Genomic DNA, 22,236 nt, shown 5'->3' with positions numbered 1-22,236 from the left:
GCACGGAAGCTAATCTAGTACAATACCAAGACATTACTCGTATACTTCAATTCTAATTCAATTAGCTACTGATGCAATTGACACAGGTTGCAACAAAATCTATCAGAACAACAAAATCTATTAGAAAACAAAAAAAACTATACGACGTCGTTTAGCACTTCAAGCATAAGGGTCCGTGTGCAAAGCACGTGAGACCCAGAGGGGTATACCCGTAAAAAAACACAACAACCTCAAATTTACGGAACCTTGAATCATCGTCGTCATCCAACCACCAAAATCAAACAGATCTCAACTCTCTTTGTTAATGGCGAAGTAGCACCAATCACAACACGACACCAAACATTTTCCATTTTATTTTTCAATTTTTTTATTTTTGAAACGCCGCCATTATTATGGAGGAAGCTACCAACAAGTCTTCAATGGCGGAGGAGAGAGAAAATGAGGCAATTACTGAACCAGAAACCAAGGCACCCGTCGCTGATGGCGGAGGTGGTGGTGGAGGCGGTGGTGGTTGGGGAGGATGGGGGTTTTCGCCATTGTCGTACCTCTCAGATCTTCAGAAAGCTGCCGCGCTTGCAGCCGAGGAGATACGCACTGTACTATTTCTCTCTCTTTCTATGTTGTTGATTGATTTCATTATAATTGTTGTTGTTTAACCTAGGTTGTGAAGAATTGAGAAATGATTTTTGATATGGAAAATTTAGGTTTAGGAAATTCGAATGTGATAATTGAATGTGTTGTGTTCTGATGTTGTTGTATTATATGTGATGAAATTTACACCAATGTAAAATGCTATGAATACACAAGCTATGGTGTTATCAATTTACACTAATGATGTTCATTTATGGCTCGTTTGGTAGGTGATTAGGTTTACTTTTTTGTATGTTAGTAGTATTAAAGCGTTTCTTTATGAGGCACTCATGCTGTTGCTATGTGTAAAATGCTATGAATACACAAGCTATGGTGAGTAGTTTGAAATGAGATAAGTTTGACATTCATGGTTGGATTAAAGCGTTTCTTTAACAAGGTACTCATTTTATTTCAATATGTGAAGTATAAGTGCACAAGCTGTGGAGATTAGTTTAAAATGAGAGAATATTGATAATCACGGTTGGATTATGCTTTTACGCTTTAGCTCGGTCTTAACCATGAATTTTGTTTAGTTGATGTATTGTGGCTTTGTGAGGGATATAGGTATCGTGGTCCATTGTGCTTTATTCAACTCAATGTGGATTAGCTGATATGATCTTCCCTAAACCAAATATTTGGTGGTTAGAATAATGATTAGCCTATCTTGTTGCTGTAGCAATATCAGGTGCCTTAGGAAGATGATTGAATCGTTCACTTCCTTTAAAGTTGTAGTGGTTTATTTCTGTACTCTGCCCTTTGGCATTTTTCTTCTTTAATTTCTTTCATGAGGTGCTTGTGTTCTTCCGTTTTTTACTTTGGCCCTGATTGCCGCTGGCCACTATGTTTCATTACTTTATAAGCCATTTACTATTTATGACCACTCAGATTTATCCCAGCAAACATATTGTAATGTGAAGTGAACAGTTCTATGCAATTGCCTAATACTGGAACCTTCTTTGGGGGAGTTGGGTCACTTGGGTGTATCTAGTAATTAACGACCACTTGTAAATTCTTATTGCCTCTCTGAAGGATAAAGGTGAATATAATTGTGAATATATTTTCCTTCGCTAGGTGGTTAGTACAGTTGAGAGGAAAAAATGTAGTTCTTTAATATCAGGTGTCTATTAACATTACTTTGTGGGAGAATTTGTTGTATCTGGTGCCTCTTTAGACTCATGATTATCAACTCATGGACTATTTGTAAAATTTGGCTTGAAAGACCTGAGTCCTGTATCTATATCCCTTAATTTTCAGAGTGCAGAGTGCTTGTCCTCCTTGTATTTTCTGCTTCTTTCAGTAACCTAAATTGTATTCTTATAAGAAAGTAATTAGGAGTAGTAAACATTTAATGTTTTCTCTTTTCTCTTAAATCTTTGTAATAATTTCTTATTGACTGAATATATGTTTCCAAATGCAGGCTGCTGAGAGCTTTGGTAACATAGAAGCTGTTGCTGAAGAGGAATCTTCTATCGCAGAGGGTGACACTAAAGATTCTGTTACAGAAGGGGAAGATGGACAAGAAAAGGAAAAGTTGATGTCTGCTCTGGATAAGTTGGAGAAGGCTAGTGAAGACACATTTTTTAGCCAGGTAAGTCATAAGCAGGAAAAAAAGCACTCATGCAACTTTATAGTCTAATATAGTAATATTTGAATGTAACTAACTTAGATGGCTTATGTAAAGCTGTATTAGATTATAATGTTGATATGTTGAAGAAACCTCTGATGTTTGGTACTGTAAGATACACTATCATGTGACCTGTCTGATATTTTTTTCCATTGGCAATAATCTCATGTTATCTCTATTTAGTTTAAGGCAAATGCTCCATTATTATTTTATTTGCATCTTATTGTCACCACATGTTTTTTTGTACATATGTCATTCTGAATGTGTTAATCTTCATTTTTCAGGATCTTGCCTATGTTCTTTCTTTGCATGTCGTTCGTAGTTTCACTCATTCGTTGATTCTAATATGGGCAGGGTTTGAAGGTGATAGATGGTTCAGTGGAAAATTTTGCATCAGGAGCCTGGAAGGCACTAGGAAGTGCATTTCAAGGTGGTTCCAACCTCATTCAAAAGTAGGTTTGAATCTAAGAATGCAAGCTTTTGCTTAGATATGGTCTCTTGCCTATTTGTGGAAGACTACATTATTTGTTGAGAATTAGTGATCATAAAATTCTTGAAATAAGCATATTGCTATCTTTATCTCTTTGACTTTCCTAATTTTGTTTAGGCCTACAGGACTTGTTCAAATTGATTGTCTTAATTGTGCATTTAATGCATGATTCCATTTAAACCAGTTCCCTCTATGTGGCCTTTTCACTCTTCTTATTGTTCATGTTTTGTTAATTAGCATAGTTGTGGTGTGAATAGGAGGAACTAGGGAGTAGTAGAAACGAATGTTGATTCACAAAAATGCTTCTAGTTGTTCTGATAGCGTCACAGAATTAGGATCTTTGGGGAAGATAGGTGTGATGTGGTCTAGTATTTTCTACATGACTTTTTATTGCTCCAAGTCAAACACGCATATATTCATGCATGATTTTTAGGCCTAGGCTCTCACCGCCAGCCTTTTTCTTTTTCAACCAAGGCCAATGTTAGAAGAGGTACCCATGTGAAAGCCGATGGGCATCATGTTTGTTTTGATACTTTTGGAAGCTGGTGGAAGATCTCAGTAAAACTGGAGGAAAGCCACTTGATGTCTTATTGACCTCAGCCATTCTTGAAAATTTGTTTACAAGAGAATGACTTTTTAGTCGTTAATAATAAAATTTCTTTATGGAAACCTTATAGTTTAATCAACTTTGAACTAAAGTAGTACAAGGGTAAGTAAATCTAGGAGAATATACAAGACTTTCAGTTGAAGATCTTTTAAGGAAAAAAACTTCACAGAATTTGTCCTTCACGGTCATTACTTTAGTAGTATTATTATATGGGGTTTCCCTCAACTCCAAAACTGGTCTCTGTGGAGCCCTTTTATATGACAGTGACTTGTGAAGTTGTGATCACATGACCTAACCTTAGGATACTTCCTCAGGCCTCGCCCTATATAGTTTACTGGGGTCTCTAAGATTCACCTGACATAGAATGTGCTCCTGGATAAGGCTTTCTGAACTTTATAACTCACACCATGAAACCGTTTTGGTAGCCTATCGAGATATCTGACAATTGCCTCCCTGGTCTAACACGCATGAAACCTTATATCTGACCGGAGATTTATGGTCCCCTCTACCAAATGCGAAACCATTTTCTGATAACTTGCCTTTGCTGGGCTTCCACAACATAGCATATGGCTGATTCTATTTTGATGGTGGAGGTTTTGTTTTATCTAGCAATCCCCAATCTTCTCTTTCCGCATTTATTGTTTCAAGTGAATAGGGCCTTTCTATATCATGATAAGTGTTTTAGTCATCTTTAGTGCCCTGCTCTACTTCTACGTAGAATGTGCTACTCCCTCCGGCCCTATTTGATAGTCACTTTTGGGCAATTTTCACGGGAATTAATAAACATGAATAAGAAGTAGCAAAAGTACATTGGGTATGCAAAAAAGTAGGGAGAGAAAGTAATTAAAGTACATGGAAAAACAAAATTTACATGGGAAAGTTAAATTTGCACAAATATTATCCTTTTGCAAATTGGAGAGAATTTTGGTAAAAAATTAATATTAATGGTACTTGAAAAAAGCAAATGTGACTAACATTTTGGGGCATCAAAAATGGAATAAGTGACTATCAAATAGGGACGGAGGGAGTATTATTTTGTCGACATCTTGTATATATAATTCTCGAGATATCCAATATAAACTCATGATTTGTTTTGGATACCACTGATAATTGTACTCAAGATCTTGAACCTTGATACATACTTCTCTGCCTGAAATTGATAGTCACGCTACTCTCACATACCCCAGAGTAACTTAGGATGTTTGGATAAGTAGTCATCTTTTCACATGGAGTAATATAACTATTGCAAAGGATCTTTTGTATAATGATTTAGTTTCTTGTTGATTATGTAAGGTTGGGGTTATGTGAATTAATTTTCTGGACAGGGGAAGTTGAAGATTTAAGGAAGTATTTTACATTCTAAAATATGTCACTTTTTGCTGAAATATCTGTTCAAGATGGAATTTTTTCCCCCTTAAATTTGTTGCTGTCTATTTGAGCTTCAGAATACCACACGTCCACACTAGGATCATTTTATTGATTTTGTCCATGGAAATTTGAGTTACATTTACTTAAAAGTTAATCATGGAATTTCTTGTTCTACAGACTTGAGCATTCTGCTGTTAGCATAGCTGATTCTGTTCAACATGATGCAAGTTCTATTGCTCCATCGTTCTTAGAGGTTTGAATTGCTTTCCCTATTATATCTTTAGCACCCACACTTTTGATTCCTAAGAAAAATATATTCAAGCTTTTATTTTGTTAGACTGGAAAAGCTATTACTTTCAAGGGAATGCAAGTTCTTGAAAATGTGGGTAAGGAGACTATGGATTTGTTGATCTCTGAGACTGGTATGGAAGTTGATAAGAAATTTGATGGAGATGATCATGAAAGTCACGACAACCAGTATGAGGAAATGACATTTGACCGGTGTTTCTATATATATGGAGGCCCCGAACAATTGGAGGTTTGTTTTGTTGCAAAAGGAAGTTTCAGCCAGTGAGATGATTTATTGATCGCCTAACAAACTTTTACATGTATTTTAGGAATTGGAAGCATTGTCAAGCCATTATGCTCTAATTTTTAACAGAAGAAAAGGCAAGTTATCATCAGAGGAGAAGTCATTATATGAAGGAAAGGTGAAACAGGTTGAGGAAATTCTTAATTTGAATACTGAAAGTGAGAGAACCACCCTGCAATCAGACAAAGGAAAGAATATAGAAATTGGGGCTGAAGACATTGAACTCAAGAGCTTACATGACTCAAGTCTTAGTAAGGCTGCTGACTTGGCTGCAGGGTAAACGTCAGCTATTTTCCCTTTTGTGCTATTAGTATATATCTCATGAAGTCGTGGTAATTCATGTAGACAAGATTTTGTGGATAAAGCTCATTTGTTAATGCTCTTTCCTTGATTGTGAGGACTATATGGCCCTATGCTTTATTTGTGCTCAGGGGATCCATTTTGATGATGAAACTCTACAGTAATACAATAATGTAGACATAATATACTAATGTCTGGAAGAACAAATAACTATAACTAACTGCTAAATACTAATTTCTTACAAGCAAATCCTCAAGATCTCATTCCAGAAGCTAAAATTGATTGTTATTCTTTATTTGAAATAATCATTATGAATTGTCCTTGTTATGCTAGAGCTGGAAGTCTAGGTCCCATTTCTTGTAATTTGAGGCTTTAATATAGTAGTGGTTTAAAGATGCTAATTGTACATATATGTTCTCTTCTTTTTGTTCATTCTATATTGTCAATATTTCAGGGACATGAATGTGCAAGTGTTATCTTTATGGACATATTTCTGGATGTTAATATATGTCAAACATGATCTCTCTTGTGTTTTCTATGTTTCAGGTTTACTAGCGCCCTAGCTGGGGTAAGTGCTAATGACATTATCCAGAGGACTACTGGCAGACTGGAAGCTTTACACTCTGAAGGGGTCCATGTAAGTGGTTACTTCGCATCTTTTTTCTAAATCTTCTTAACGTTTCAAGTTTATTTCAATTAAGTTTTTCTTTTTTGAATCTCGCAGAGGCTGTCAGAGATTTGTTGTTTTGCCATGACTCAATTACTGATGTTGGGGAAATCCATGATATCCAGTGCAAACAAAAATCAGGAGGAAAATGCAGATGAGAATATGATTAAAATTGAATGGCCAAAGGATTCTCTTGAAAAGGCTAACATAATCAGATCCAAGGCTCAATCTATGATTGAGAGCATGGAAGCTGTTTCTAACAGCTTCATTACTGGTAATTTCCCCCTCAAACATGTGAAAATTTTGATTAATTTGTCTTATGCAAAATGTAGGTTGTATGCCTCAATTTTTACGTCAGAACTAAGAATTTGATATTCCCACAAGTTAAATATGAGGCTGAAAAGTTTATTCGGGTAGCTTCAATTGTGACTTGTGAGATAGCATGTATTAGGTTGAAGGCTTAACCTGTCAAATATGTCAATGATTGTCAGTAAATTAGATTAGCCTTTTCCTACTTGCTACAGCTTTGCGATTTGGCCTTTTAGAGTGTTCATAATCTTGCTTCTCCCTCAGGTATATCCGATGTGACTGAAGCTTACCTTGCTGCCATGAAACTTGTTTCAACAACTGATTCTCATGAAACTCCTCAAGAGAAGTCAATTCAAGACAGAGCCGATGCATTTTCAGAACATCTCCGCGCAGATCAGACTATTGCTGTGGATAAAATTCAGGATGGCCTTCAATACTTGTGCTTTGTTGCCGTGTCCACCTCCATGCCTCCTGCTCCCTGAAGAAGCAGGATTTCATCTGTAAATAGTGACCTAACTAGATTTCTTTCTTCTGTTTTCGTCCAAATTGTTCAATGAAAGGGAAAGTACCATGTCCACTCCATTGAGACATCTTGTGCTAGTTTTTGATTGCACTAGAAATAGGATCAGTTGCATAGAAATACGGAAGACAGAAGTAAATTTGTTAGTGTATGTTATAACGTACAATTTGTAGTGCTGTATTGTGATTTAGGTTTCTTTGAAATTTCAAAATGGGATGAAACCTTGGTGTGAATTGTTAGTTGAGACAACAAGCTTACAAAGTACAATTGTAAAGTTGTCTTCGAAAAAAAAAAAAAATACAATTGTGAAGTTGGAAAAGTTACAAATACAAAGCCACAAAACCTAATCAAACACAAGACTAGGTAAATAAGCAAAACACTACTCGGTAGTAATTACCACGGTTTACAATTATTTAGGGCCTGTTCATATTTATTTAATTTCAGTTCAGTTCAGTTTAGTTCAGCTCTAATCAGTTCAGTTTAGTTCAGTTCAGCTCCAATCAGTTTAGTTTAGTTTAGCTCAGCTCCTAATTTCCTCTCTCATATAATATTTAGTTTAGTTTAGCTCAGCTTCAATCAGTTCAGCTTAGTTCAGTAAATGTGAACAGGCCCTTACTGTTCGTATTCAGTTTTACCACACGCTCTATTAGGCGAACAACTTTATTATCAGTCGTGCAAAATATTATTACTCTGTACTCGTATCAATTAAGATATTAAAGACTATAATTATTTATTTACTTATGTAGTATTTATTTAGTTATTATGACTAGTACATATATTGTTTGAAAAGATTATACTCTGGGGATAAATGATTCTACGAGTCCGATCCAGGATTTTACTATCCAATCAATAGTTTCATGATGAATTTATCAAGTCATGGAGTAATTTTGGCATAATAATTAGTGTAGGACATGAAAATTTATTTAGACATTAATTACTCTTTTTTTTTTTTTTTTAAAAAAAAAAACTGCCAAACCAGTTTTGTAATATTAGCATCAATGATGACTTAATTGACTATTGACAACTAAAAAAACACAAATGCACTACTCCCGTAGCTTTTCTTGGTCTCTACCTACTTGAGTCCACTTTGGACTCTACCAAGTAGGGTCCACTTGTAGTATAACCGACACTTTTGTCGTTGGTGGTTTGGTACTGATTTTAATGTCGATGGTATACTGACAACAACCAAGGCCAGCCTACTTGGTACTCTTCTTTGATACCAACGAACTCTTAGATGGTATTTCTTTTGATACTATCGAACACCTTTTTGATACCAATGAACCTATTTATATATTAAAATCAATTATTGTTCACTTGTTTCTTGATTAATGACTTTTAACGGTACTAGTTATTACAACTCTACTACTTATAAATCAAAATAAATTATTTTAACAGTTTAAAAGCCCACCATGCTTTGCAATAATAATTCTTTAACTAGAGAGTTTTGACCAATACCTGAACTTAGTCGACAATGGAACCTCTGGCGTTCAGAGCTTCCGGCTTTACCAAGGTAGCTAACCCTAACACTGTCTTCCTTAGATCAGGCCCAGCACAGATTTAATCGTTTCCTAACTTAGACCGTAATCTCTAATTAAACAATACTTACTGTGTTTATAATGGAACTTCTTAAACAGAAATATAACTCATTTGATAAATAAGGTTCAAGGGGATAACGTTCCCTTCTTGAACGAAACTTTTATTTAATTTGAAAAGATTACAACACTCATATATTACAACAAACACACAAACTGAAAGCTTAAACAGACATAAGCTGAACTAGAGTTTTCTCTACTTTAAGAGAGATGGAGAACCAATCTTTCTCTTAAGGTGAGTATTTTTCTCTAGAGGACTCTCTAAATTTTTCAGAGTAATTCTCTAGCTAACTCTTCCAACACTGCCTTACTTCATAGCCTAAGTCCCTTTATATAGGGAAGCAAAGTTACATAGGATCCTTATCCTAACTCAGCAAGCAATTCTACACCATTGCTTTTTACAAAGATATTTTAAGACAGAAAAGTTAACAAAACGTGGCTACAGTGAAAGTTTCTTGAATTATTGCTGGTGTGGGCTCAAGCATTCGTAATCTCATCCATCAGCATATCTTGTAGGCTCCCCTCACTATCTTTGCTGTCCTCATAATGGACATACATAGGATTCTCTTCCTCTATGTCAAGGTCTATGACACATTTGGCTGCATATGATTCATCCCAAGTTATGAAGGCTTCAAATAGATACTCATGGCCTTCATATGACAGAAACTTTCCACTTTCAACATCTTCTAAATATTTGTAGATTGACTCGGTGTTGTTTATGCCATCTACTAAATATTCTTTCATCTCGTTGGGTGCTACAATTGTTGTATTACCAACATGAAATATAACAGGAGGATTTTCTTTCCTTTTTATAAAATCGTTAAGATATTGTGAAATGTAGAAAAATCCCAGTGCTCTGGCTTCAGTTGGATTTTTAACAGTCTTCTGACGAATTAGTATGGGATCTTGACAATACCTTACTTTCCCAAACATTATCAAGTAATGCGGGGGACTAACTTTTCCTTCTTTAACTTCGATATTAGCACATTGCACTCTTGCTCCTAGCTGAAAGTCTTCTTTTTTGTCATCACAATATTTCCAAACCTTGTTGAATGCGTACTGTTGGAACTTTGTAAGCCTTGGAAAGAAAGAGTCATTAGGAGTGGGGAATTCATGGAAATCATGTACCATTCCATAATCCCAAGCCTTGTAATGTATACTAATGAATGGAGCATTATGATTAAGCTAGAGGATATGGGTAGATTCTCAATGATGCAACTTTAGAGTTTTTGGGAAACTCTACTCTTTCTCCCCATAGATCTCGAAGATCAAAGAATTTACCGGACTTTGTAACCACCAACTCGTACCATGTTCTAAAATCATTATCTCTTATTTTGTTCAATATTATATTTCGTAAATCAGGAATGAGCTGAAATAACATAATTGTTACTTCGAACATCAATAACCTTTGGACTTCCCGATGGCAACCCTTGATTAAACCCTCTCGTGAACGTTGTTTTGCTGATATGATCAAGCCTTGCATTAAGGCCCAACTGGAGGGTGAAACCCACTCCATTGCTTTTTCGGTCTCATCAATGAGAGTTTTCCTCTCTACATCCATCTTTTGAAGTTGGTATGCAGGAGGTTTTTATGTAGTCTTGAGCTTCTTGGACAACATTAGCTAATTCTCTGGTCAAGCTGTGTGCAAAAGAATTCTTTGTTTCCTGTATATGTTCAACAGTAAAAGAGAATTGGTTAAGCCACAATTTCCAACGTAGGAGTCTCCCTTGCGCTTGCATATTTGAAAAATTCCTTTTAACAAAACCGAGTATGCCTTTGCAATCTGTTCTTACTAGGAACTGTTTAGGGGCTAAGAAGATTAAGAACTTCTCGATCCCTCTAATGACTGCAAGGATTTCCTTTTGCATTGTAGGATAATTTAACTCAGCTTTATTAAAACTTCCACTGCTATATCTGCATAGTCTTTCTCCTTCTTTGATTTTTAACACAGCACTCCAGTGCTCATTACTAGCATCTGTTTCAAGGATTAAATTATCTTCACTAGTAGGTAGTGTTAGTACAGGAAGATCTTTACTCATGGCTTTTAAATCTTGAACAATTTTAGAATCACTTTCCTTCCAGTTCCAAGTTATTTCTTTCTTGACTTTTTTTTGTAATGGTTTTCTTAATAAAGCAAGATTTTCTATGAAATCAGAAGCATAGGTTAAACATCCTAGAAATCTTTCTAGTTATTTTCTATCTTCAATTTTATCCGAAAATTTTTCAATCTTTTCTAGAATATGTTTTTGCAATATTATTTGTCCTGCTTTAATTTCTAATCCTAGAAACTCAATTTCTTGTTTAGCATAAACACATTTATCCTTTTCAAGAATAATACCATGCTCATCACATTTTTGAGTTACTTCTTTAAGATTATTCTTATGTTGCTCTAAATCTTTTGAGAATATTAGAATATCATCTATATAGACCAAACAACAATGATTAAATTCTCTAAAAATATTATCCATTCTTCTCTGAAATATTTATGGAGCATTTTTTCCAAAAGGCATTACTAGCCATTCATAATGCCCTTGAAGGGCACTAAATGCAGTTAATGGATGCTTTTTTCTTCCATTTTAATTTGCCAGTAGCCACTCCTACAATCCATTTTAGAAAACCACGTGGCTCCTTGTATTCTATTAAATAACACAGTTTTATTAGGAATGTAATAGCCATCAAAAACATTATTGTCATTTAGCTGTTTATAATTAATGACCATTCTAGCTTTACCTCTTTTTTCTTCTACATGATTTCTTATCATGAATGCTGGACTATTATGAGGACTTTTGCTGTTCCTAATCAACTTTTTATTAAGCAATTCTTTTATTTGTTCATCAAACTCCTGTATATCTTGGTAGGTATAAACCATTTGTCTCACTCTAATAATCTTATTAGGATTTGTTAGAGTTATCTTAGCAAATGCCTCATCCTTTTCCCAATGTTCTAAAGGATTTGTTGAATATAATTTTTCACATAATTTTTCTTGCTGCTTATTTATCTGATCTATTAATGATGAATTACACTCAGAAATTCTAAGTGCAACCTCTCGTTGTGTAGGAGTAACCCTATCGCCACGCTGGCTGCATGTAAATTCCATGGTCTGATGAGTATAAGCCTTTGTTATTTTCTGTATTGGAACAGAATGACCATTAATAGTAACGGTTATTTGATCAATAATTTGAGTGCATGGAGAGTATAATCTTCGAAAATTGTTTCTTATTATCATATCATGACTAGGTTGATCAGTTGTCCATAAAATAGGAATAACACATTGAACTCCTCCAATTTCTATTGGTAATTTCTCGATTATCTCCGTATGCATCATGACACTATTATTAGCAATTCTAACTTGCATAAGATTTTTAGCCTTTTTCCACAAGAATTCTGGAAATAATGACCTCTTTCCAAAATATGTAGAACAACCACGCACTATCAATATATGCGCATAATTTATATTTATTATAATCCTCAATGCATATATCAATTGGAATATAAATACTATTAGGATTAGTACTACATATTTCATTACAAGCTTCCATTTGCATATTAAATTCATCTTCATATAACGGTTCACTCACAGTTTTGGTTTTATATCCAATTACCTTCCTTTTATCAATAGGATTATTTGGATCTTCAATTAACTCTAAATTAGAATATGACCCCATATCAATGTTATGCCTTGCCGGTTGTTTTAAGGCTTTTTTACTTTCATATTTTTCATTTAGTTTCTTTAGTAGAACTAATATTTCTTCTTCATCCTCTTCTGCCTTTTCATCACCTTGTTTTTTCATTCTTGTTATTGTTGAATTTTGTCTATTTAGACTTGGTGTTCTAAGACTCATATTTCTCTGTATTTTAGGTTTTATAGTCATCCCAATATGAAGTAATCTTGATTAATCAATTAACATTTTACTTGATTTGTTATTAACTGTAGGGTTCATAAAGAATTCTTCCCAAGTTTTTTCAATTTCAATTTCATTAGGATTTACTTTTATAGGTGTAATTTTCTTCTTAGGACCTCCTCCTTGTTCATATTTCTGAGCATCGACTATTTGTTTCTTAAAAGATGAGTCTATAGTGTTTACTAACTTATAAATCACTTTCCATCTTAATTGTATGGGTCGGGTTCCTTTATGCATTTTCACTCCTTCTGTTAATAACTTAATAGCTAAAAACTTTGATGCAAATGAATCTTCTAAGCTCACATAATATCTTGGTTCACATATATAGCTTACCGTTCCATGACTTAAGTTACATGTGATACCACTAATTATTTGATCATAAAATTCTTTATGTCTAATATCACAAATGAAACTTAAGCATTTAACATCCTTGTCAAAATCTTGTAATGGAGTAATGTATACTTGTACTGCACCAATACAAATATAACTATAATTTCCTTTTTCTTTATGTTTTTTAATACTTTTCCAGTTTATGATAATAATTTCGGCTGCCTTTTGTTCACAATCTTCGATTACTATACTCCCTTCCATTTCTTCACATATGTATTTAGTTCTTGTTTTAAAGAAAGAAGTTTTAAATATTTTATCCTTAGTAATCTGGGGGAAATTCCAGCTTTCTTTGTTTACTTGTTCTAGGTCATTATCTTCAAATGAATACTCAACTCTTTTCAGTTGACCTATCGTCATTTTGCTTTTATCTTCCTCATTATCACCTGACTCTGAATTTTCTAACTCTTCTCCTTCCATCATATTATTTATTTCTCCATAATTTTCGTCTTCAAACTCATCACTAACTTCAGGTTCTTCTTTATACTCATTTTCCTCTTCTATGATTTCAACTATTCCTTTATTATTACTTAAAGCCAATTCTAAAGCCTCGTCTTCTGATAATTCTATGTAATCCCAACTTCTTAAGGCTTCCATTAGTTTATGATTAGCTTTCTTACATTCATTAGCATAATGTCCTAATTCTCCACAAGACGAACACTTACATGTCTTTTTTTTCTCAGGACAATATGTCGCCTTTCTGAAAAATCTACTTAGTTTTCTATACTTATGTTTATAATACTTCTTCTTATAGATTTCTCCTCTTGATCGGTCAAATTTATTTTTCTTATAATTCCTTCTCTTATTATAGTTTTTTCTTTCACATCCATAGTTATTTGGGAAATCCCAACAAGTGAGAAATTGTCTCTTCATTTGTCGAGTTCCTGCAACCTCTCTACATTTTTTTCAATCCACTTTCTAAGGAAAGCAATTCTGTTTCCTAGGGCATCCCTAGCTAAGAATTTCTCTCTCCATTCTTGATATTTTTCACTAATTTCTTCGTTAAGGGGATTGGGTAATTTGTCATAGAACATTCCAAGATTTGTTTCATTTCACCAATTTTATAATAATATGTCTCAAATTCCATAATGTAAGTATCAACATATTTCATATTACAGATGGACAAATTACTTAACTTCCTTTGATATTCCATTCGTTTTTCATTAGGTCGGCTCTAGGACCAATGAATTCTAACTCAATGTATTGGCATAACTGCCTGAACATTCTAATAGGTGATTCACTAGCTCTTAATGCAATTTTGACTTCTTCATCTATTCCATCGTACCAGTCTTCAACACAGACATAGAGACTATGTTCGATATAGTTTAAGAAATTTTCTGAATTCCATTCAGTATTTAAATTAAGTACACTACTCATACTCTTCTTCCATTGATATAAAACATCTTGTCTATCTCTTACACCGTCTAATTTAAGCTTATAACCAGTTTGACTTATAGGTTCAAGAGTCACTTCTTCTTGTTTAGGTATATGATTAGGCATAACCTTGACACTAAACCGAGTAGTCTTCCCTGGTATGTATCTTAGTCGTGTGCAACTTCCTTCTCCTTGATACTTAGGTTTTTTAATAACATTGTTTACATTAATATTTTCATTAATAATTTCTTCTCCAACATCATTATTATCCATTACTCTTTTACCTAGTTTGTTTTCAATCTTTTGTTGGACAGCTTCTATGGGTAGAAACTCTAGATCATTTAAATTCATTAATCCCATTTGTTGATATAAATGTTTTTCTAAAGTAACATAATTATTTTCCTCTATTTCATTATCAGAAGCAATCCCTTTTTCAGAAATTAAGTTCATGATTTCGTTAAGCTTATCAGGGTCTTCTTCTTTATCGAATAGGGCTTGTAATTTGTTAAGCGTTTTTTCCTGAAAATGAGGGCTCATCTTTAGTTTCTGTATTCTTTTCTTGGTTACTAGTAGGTCTTTTAGGGAGTGATACAGTAATCTTTTTATTTTTATCTAAATTTTGAAAAGGATATTTATATTTATATGGGACAATTTTCTCTTTATTAGGTAATACTTCTTTTCCAAATTGATGCCTAACTTCGTTTGTTAAAGCAAGTTGAACTTGTTTAACTTGTTCTTTTAAATCACTTACTTTTTTTTATTAATATCAGTTGTGGTTATGGATATTTTATTTTCGATATTAATACACCGAGCATGTATGTTATCAACTTCCGATCTTAATTCACCAATTTGATCTACTATATAATTAAAGACTGGGCCAAAATTACTAGTATTTTCAGAAATATGATAATAATGCTCAAAATCAGGTTTCTTACACTCAGTAGAGGGCCTAGTATTCTACAGTTTTACTTAATTATTAATTTAATTAACAACTTAGTTTAGCTTTTAACCGTATGGCTCTGATACCAATCGAACGCAGCTAGATACCAACGAAACACTAGTCGGGATACCAACAATATATCAACTTATACCAACTACAATTTTTGTTAAATATGATACCAACCGCAGTACTATGATGATACCAATGTGTTGTAGGATGGTATTTCGATACTACTAAGGATGATTTTACCTATATGTCTCGTTGGTACTATACAGATAAGGTACTTTTTTTTCTTTTTTTTTCACGAAAATGACCTTACTAGAGACCAACTTGGACTCTACCTACTTGAGGCCAAGAATTTTTGCAAACAAAGCCAAGTCGAACAATTGGACACGTAATGTGGTTATGTCCAAAATAAATCGGAGAAAATCATCATGAAAGCAGGACAAATAATATTTTTCCACAGTGGACCGTAAAAGATTATAAAGATTACTATTCTACTCATACTTTAATACTTATGTCACATTATCTCGAACTACCAAGTGATACTTAGTCTAGTGGAATCCTCATTGGGGGCAACTTGAGGGTGGACCTTACTATTAATGTAAGTATCAGCTTTAATTCAGAGTCTAAGTTGAGTTTCATATTCCATAATGTAAGAAATTGAGTTTCTAGGATTAGAAATTAAAGCAGGACAAATAATATTGCAAAAACATATTCTAGAAAAGATTGAAAAATTTCCGGATAAAATTGAAGATAAAAAACAACTAGAAAGATTTTTAAGATGTTTAACCTATGCTTCTGATTTCATAGAAAATCTTGTTTTATTAAGAAAACCATTACAAAAAAAAGTCAAGAAAGAAATAATTTGGAACTGGAAGGAAAGTGATTCTAAAATTGTTCAAGATTTAAAAGCTATGAGTAAAGATCTTCCTGTACTAACACTACCTACTAGTGAAGATGATTTAATCCTTGAAACAGATGCTAATAATGAGCACTGGAGTGCTGTGTTAAAAATCAAAGAAGGAGAAAGACTATGCAGATATAGCAGTGGAAGTTTTAATAAAGCTGAGTTAAATTATACTACAATGCAAAAGGAAATACTTGCAGTCATTAGAGGGATCGAGAAGTTCTTAATCTTCTTAGCCCCTAAACAGTTCCTAGTAAGAACAGATTGCAAAGGCATACTCGGTGTTGTTAAAAGGAATTTTTCAAATATGCAAGCGCAAGGGAGACTCCTACGTTGGCAATTGTGGCTTAACCAATTCTCTTTTACTGTTGAACATATACAGGGAACAAAGAATTCTTTTGCACACAGCTTGACCAGAGAATTAGCTAATGTCGTCCAAGAAGCTCAAGACTACATAAAAACCTCCTGCATACCAACTTCAAAAGATGGATGTAGAGAGGAAAACTCTCATTGATGAGACCGAAAAAGCAATGGAGCGGGTTTCACCCTCCAGTTGGGCCTTAATGCAAGACTTGATCATATCAGCAAAACAACGTTCACGAGAGGGTTTAATCTAGGGCTGGCAAAAACTGACCCGACCCGAAAACCCGACCCGAACCCGACCCGAAAAAAGCGGGTTAGGGTTGAGGTTTTCGACCCGAAAACTTAAATGGGTCGACACGAACCCGAACCCGAAATTAAATGGGTTAGGTTAAGGTTGAAAATCTCAACCCGAAAACGACCCACTTAACCCGAAATAAATTTCAGGTCAAAATCAGGTCGGGTCAACCCGAACCGACCTGATAACCCGAACTAATTTAAGTAAGAAAAAGAAAAAAACGTAAAAAGCTTATTAAGCCCAGCCCAAATTCACAAAGAGGCTTCCATATATAAATTCAAAACCCTAAATGAACTCATTTCCCCTCATTGATCTTCAGCCGTTTTTCCCCTCACTTCTCTCTCTTTAATTTTCTCTCTCCTCAAAAACTCATTGTTGAATTCGACAGAGGTAGTTCCGTTAAGCCCAACTTTACCATTTCATTTCATTCACGGCTTGAATCCTTCACTCCTCCACGAATTCCTCTCCTTCATCAAAGGTATCTTGCTTCTTAATTTATTTTCTGTTTTTTTTCGTGTTTTTATATGCTAGTTTTGTTTATTTTCTAATTCTTCTGTTGTTAATTTTATATTTACTTGCTTCCGTTTATTTTAGTTTTTTACATGCTAATTTTCGAGTGTTATTACTAATTTCTGATGCTAAATGTTGTTGATTATGTTATTATACGGTTGTTTTTGCTAATTTTTTATTGTTAATGCTAATTTTTATTGTTAAATATTGTCTATGTTATGGTGATTCTTGCTAATATTTGTTGTTTACTTTTGTTTATCATGAGCATGCATATTTTAATTTAGATCTTACTAGTTAGATCTAGATAATATAGTCTGATTTAGAATTGCATGTTTTAATTATGTTAGTGTTGTTTTTCTTTATAGGTTTGGCAGCAAGAAGTAGCCCACCCATGTTCAATTGGAAATGTTGTGGGATCAATTTTGAAGCTTGAGGTGGTGAACAAGGATGACAGCCATGACAAATTGACAGTCCCAACATCGCCCGATCTTAATCCAAATGAAAATCTTATTGCATCTTCTATTATTTTTTGAGAATTGTAATTTGTGTTGTTAAAACTTTATCTTTGGTTTGTAATTAGTGAATTACAATTTTTATTGGTTTATTATCGTTAAGTAGGATTGTTACTTTGTTAGACTAAGCTATTTAATTTTGGTTTGAATTAAAATGCTTAACCTCTGAACAACTTGTATTTGAAATGAAAAAATTCAGGTCAATTTTGGGTTAACCCGAACCTGAATATATCAGGTTTGGGTCGGGTTAATTTCAGGTCAAAGAAACCTGATTTTAACCCAAATAAAAAATCAGGTCAAATAAGGTCAATTTCGGGTTGACCCGAACCTGAAAATATCAGGTTCAGGTTGGGGTTTTCAACCCGAAAAGTTAAATGGATCAGGTTCGGGTTGGGGGGTAGCTGACCCGAAATTAGGTGACCCGAACACGAACCCGACCCGACCTGATCCATTTGCCAGCCCTAGTTTAATCAAGGGTTGCCATCGGGAAGTCCAAAGGTTATTGATGTTCGAAGTAACAATTATGTTATTTCAGCTCATTCTTGATTTACGAAATATAATATTGAACAAAATAAGAGATAATGATTTTAGAACATGGTACGAGTTGGTGGTTACAAAGTCCGGTAAATTCTTTGATCTTCGAGATCTATGGGGAGAAAGAGTAGAGTTTCCCAAAAACTCTAAAGTTGCATCATTGAGAATCTACCCATATCCTCTAGCTTAATCATAATGCTCCATTCATTAGTATACATTACAAGGCTTGGGATTATGGAATGGTACATGATTTCCATGAATTCCCCACTCCTAATGACTCTTTCTTTCCAAGGCTTACAAAGTTCCAACAGTACGCATTCAACAAGGTTTGGAAATATTGTGATGACAAAAAAGAAGACTTTCAGCTAGGAGCAAGAGTGCAATGTGCTAATATCAAAGTTAAAGAAGGAAAAGTTAGTCCCCCGCATTACTTGATAATGTTTGGGAAAGTAAGGTATTGTCAAGATCCCATACTAATTCGTCAGAAGACTGTTAAAAATCCAACTGAAGCCAGAGCACTGGGATTTTTCTACATTTCACAATATCTTAACGATTTTATAAAAAGGAAAGAAAATCCTCCTGTTATATTTCATGTTGGTAATACAACAATTGTGGCACCCAACGAGATGAAAGAATATTTAGTAGATGGCATAAACAACACCGAGTCAATCTACAAATATTTAGAAGATGTTGAAAGTGGAAAGTTTATGTCATATGAAGGCCATGAGTATCTATTTGAAGCCTTCATAACTTGGGATGAATCATATGCAGCCAAATGTGTCATAGACCTTGACATAGAGGAAGAGAATCCTATGTATGTCCATTATGAGGACAACAAAGATAGTGAGGGGAGCCTACAAGATATGCTGATGGATGAGATTACGAATGCTTGAGCCCACACCAGCAATAATTCAAGAAACTTTCACTGTAGCCACGTTTTGTTAACTTTTCTGTCTTAAAATATCTTTGTAAAAAGCAATGGTGTAGAATTGCTTGCTGAGTTAGGATAAGGATCCTATGTAACTTTGCTTCCCTATATAAAGGGGCTTAGGCCATGAAGTAAGGCAGAGTTGGAAGAGTTAGCTAGAGAATTACTCTGAAAGATTTAGAGAGTCCTCTAGAGAAAAATTACTCTAGTTCAGCTTATGTCTGTTTAAGCTTTCAGTTTGTGTGTTTGTTGTAATATATGAGTGCTGTAATCTTTTCAAATTAAATAAAAGTTTCGTTCAAGAAGGGAACGTTATCCCCTTGAACCTTATATATCAAATGAGTTATCTTTCTGTTTAAGAAGTTCCATCATAAACACAGTAAGTATTGTTTAATTAGAGATTACGGTCTAAGTTAGGAAACGAATTAAATCTGTGATGGGCCTGATCTAAGGAAGATAGGGTTAGGGTTAGCTACCTTGGTAAAGCCGGAAGCTCTGAACGCCGGAGGTTTCATTGTCGACTAAGTTCAAGTATTGGTCAAAACTCTCTAGTTAAAGAATTATTATTGCAAAGCATGGTGGGCTTTTAAACTGTTAAAATAATTTTATTTGATGTATAAGTAGTAGAGTTGTAATAACTAGTACCGTTAAAAGTCATTAATCAAGAAACAAGTGAACAATAATTGATTTTAATATATAAATAGGTTCGTTGGTATCAAAAAGGTGTTCAATAGTATCAAAAGAAATACCATCTAAGAGTTCGTTGGTATCAAAGAAGAGTACCAAGTAGGTTGGCCTTGGTTGTTGTCAGTATACCATCGACATTAAAATTAGTACCAAACCACCAACGAAAAAAGTGTCGGTTATACTAGAAGTGGACCCTACTTGGTAGAGTCAAAAGTGGACTCGAGTAGGTAGAGACCAAGAAAAGCTCCTTTTTTTTGTGAGAAGTTTACTTAATTTTGACACAAAGTGAAATGCCTTAATCGTTCGCCTTGGCTATTTTGTGAAAAGTTTACTAAAAAATATCCTTACTCATTATATAATTATATCGGAAAGATAAATATCCGACATGGGTACTTGAGTTTAATTGAAGAGTTTGAGTAACATAATTTCGGATCATTTGTATAAGACTACAAATTACAGATTAAGGCTAACTATTCATTCAGTTGAAGGCCAAGTTTGTCAGTTCATCAGGTGCTAGATAGCAGTGATTATTGAACATATTGAGTATAACTAAGGGGCTGTTTGGTTCGCACGGGGTAATTGGAATGGAATGAACAAATAGAATGGAATAGAATGGAATGAAAATACCTCATTTTTGCTTTGTTTTTTGTTTTAAAAACAAAGGGAATCAATCCCACATTCCCACCACCACGCCACCACCACCACAACCACCACATATTTCAATTTTGTATATTTTCCAGCCTAGAAACCGATCGCCGCCCTTCGCCAGCCCTCCACCGCCCCTCGCCGCCGTTCGCCATCCCTCCCCCCGGCCCCACCACAACACATCCTCCCTCGAAAAACCTATAGGGTTTCGAGGGTGGTGGGAGGCTCGTCTGGTGGTTTTACGGGGAGGGAGGGGAGTTTTTAGGGTTTTTCGAGGGGCTGGGTGAAGAGTTACGAGGGGAGGAAGGCGGTAGAGGTGCAGCGGTGGTCGGGAAGGTGTAGCGGTGGTCAGGGGAGGCTCGGCGGTGGTCGGGGGAGGGGCGACGGTTATCTGGGCTGGTTTTTGGTGGTGTTGGTAGGTGTGAAGGTGGTGATGTGTGGTGTGAAGGTGGGTAGGGAAAAGGAATAAGAAAGTCTAGGGGGTGGGGAATGGAGTTGGAAGGATTTGGGGTAACGAGGAGGGTAAAGGGAATGAATAAAAGTGCTAAACAAACATCAACAAAGGGAATCGGGCCAATTGATTCCCATTCCCTTTCCTGATAACCCCCAACCAAACGGCCCCTAAGTTTGTTGTATGAGAATGAAATTGACGACTGATTACATAACATAATATCCAAATATGCCGAAGATGATAGATATGATAATATCATATCTCTTGATACCTCTAGGAGTCTAGGATCATATTATAATGTCCATCGATGTTGCACAAGTTGCTACATGAATTTGATTTTTGGTGATATATATTCTACATATGCATTCGATAAATGTGATTTCAGATTATGTGACAAATGTGTGTCTAAAAATTGTATTCGAAGAACAAATAATAACCAAGCTAATTTCGAAAAATACAATGTACCTTGACTCTTGTAGAGTCTAATATAATAATGAAATACAAAAGGATAGAGTAAATATAATATAACATAATATAAATTTCATTTATAAATTGAATATCAAGGCTTCCATTTAGAATAATCCATTACATAAGATGAAAGTTAAAGTATGAAAGTTCCTTATTTTAATAATTGGATAAGAGAAGTAGGTATAATAATCATTGTAAAACTATAGAATATAGATCAACAATAACAATGGCAATAATGATTAGGGGGAGGGTGTGGTAAAACTTTGCAAAAGCCTCCTTTAGAGCAAGGCCTGTTAAGACATAAAGTGTCGTAGTTGCATGATTGTCTTGACAACATGACACTTGTAAAGTTCCAAGATCATCCATTGCCAATATCATAATGATTAATAAATAAATAATCATTACATGTAATTTATTATGGTAACCAAAAAGATAAGTAATGTACAAACCTGAACAAACCACAAGGGCAACAAAGAGTAGAGCTATCATCATACTGATTTTCTTCATGTCTTCCAAAGTTTATCGAGGTCCTAAAAATAATCAAACTTTAAGTATGCACTCCTATATGATGTACTCTGTAAATATATATATATATATATATATATATATATATATATATATATATATATAT

At 34.5% G+C, this 22,236-nt stretch overlaps 1 protein-coding gene across 1 annotated transcript; it reads left to right on the top strand.

The window, feature by feature from the left end:
• Positions 1-251: 251 nt before the first annotated feature.
• On the top strand, positions 252-7,285 carry LOC145588089 (uncharacterized). Its single transcript, XM_081644737.1, has 9 exons — positions 252-596; positions 2,048-2,218; positions 2,609-2,706; positions 4,897-4,972; positions 5,057-5,257; positions 5,337-5,587; positions 6,158-6,248; positions 6,336-6,552; positions 6,852-7,285. The coding sequence occupies exons 1-9, from the start codon at positions 393-395 to the stop codon at positions 7,067-7,069; spliced, it is 1,527 nt and encodes a 508-aa protein (XP_081500863.1). The 5' UTR covers positions 252-392; the 3' UTR covers positions 7,070-7,285.
• Positions 7,286-22,236: the final 14,951 nt, after the last annotated feature.

The sequence above is a fragment of the Chenopodium album genome, chromosome 17 (genome assembly GCF_948465745.1).
Source record: "Chenopodium album chromosome 17, dcCheAlbu1.1, whole genome shotgun sequence".
NCBI lineage: Eukaryota > Viridiplantae > Streptophyta > Magnoliopsida > Caryophyllales > Amaranthaceae > Chenopodium > Chenopodium album.
The sequence above is the reverse complement of the archived record's forward strand: the minus strand, read 5'-3'. Positions and strand labels throughout refer to the sequence as shown.

Excerpts from the sequence above, each read along its gene's own strand:
- LOC145588089 (XM_081644737.1), top strand. The coding sequence starts at position 393 with ATGGAGGAAGCTACCAACAAGTCTTCAATGGCGGAGGAGAGAGAAAAT. Across the intron at positions 5,258-5,336 it reads GAGGCCCCGAACAATTGGAG|GAATTGGAAGCATTGTCAAG; the intron begins GTTTGTTTTGTT and ends CATGTATTTTAG. Across the intron at positions 6,553-6,851 it reads TTCTAACAGCTTCATTACTG|GTATATCCGATGTGACTGAA; the intron begins GTAATTTCCCCC and ends CTTCTCCCTCAG.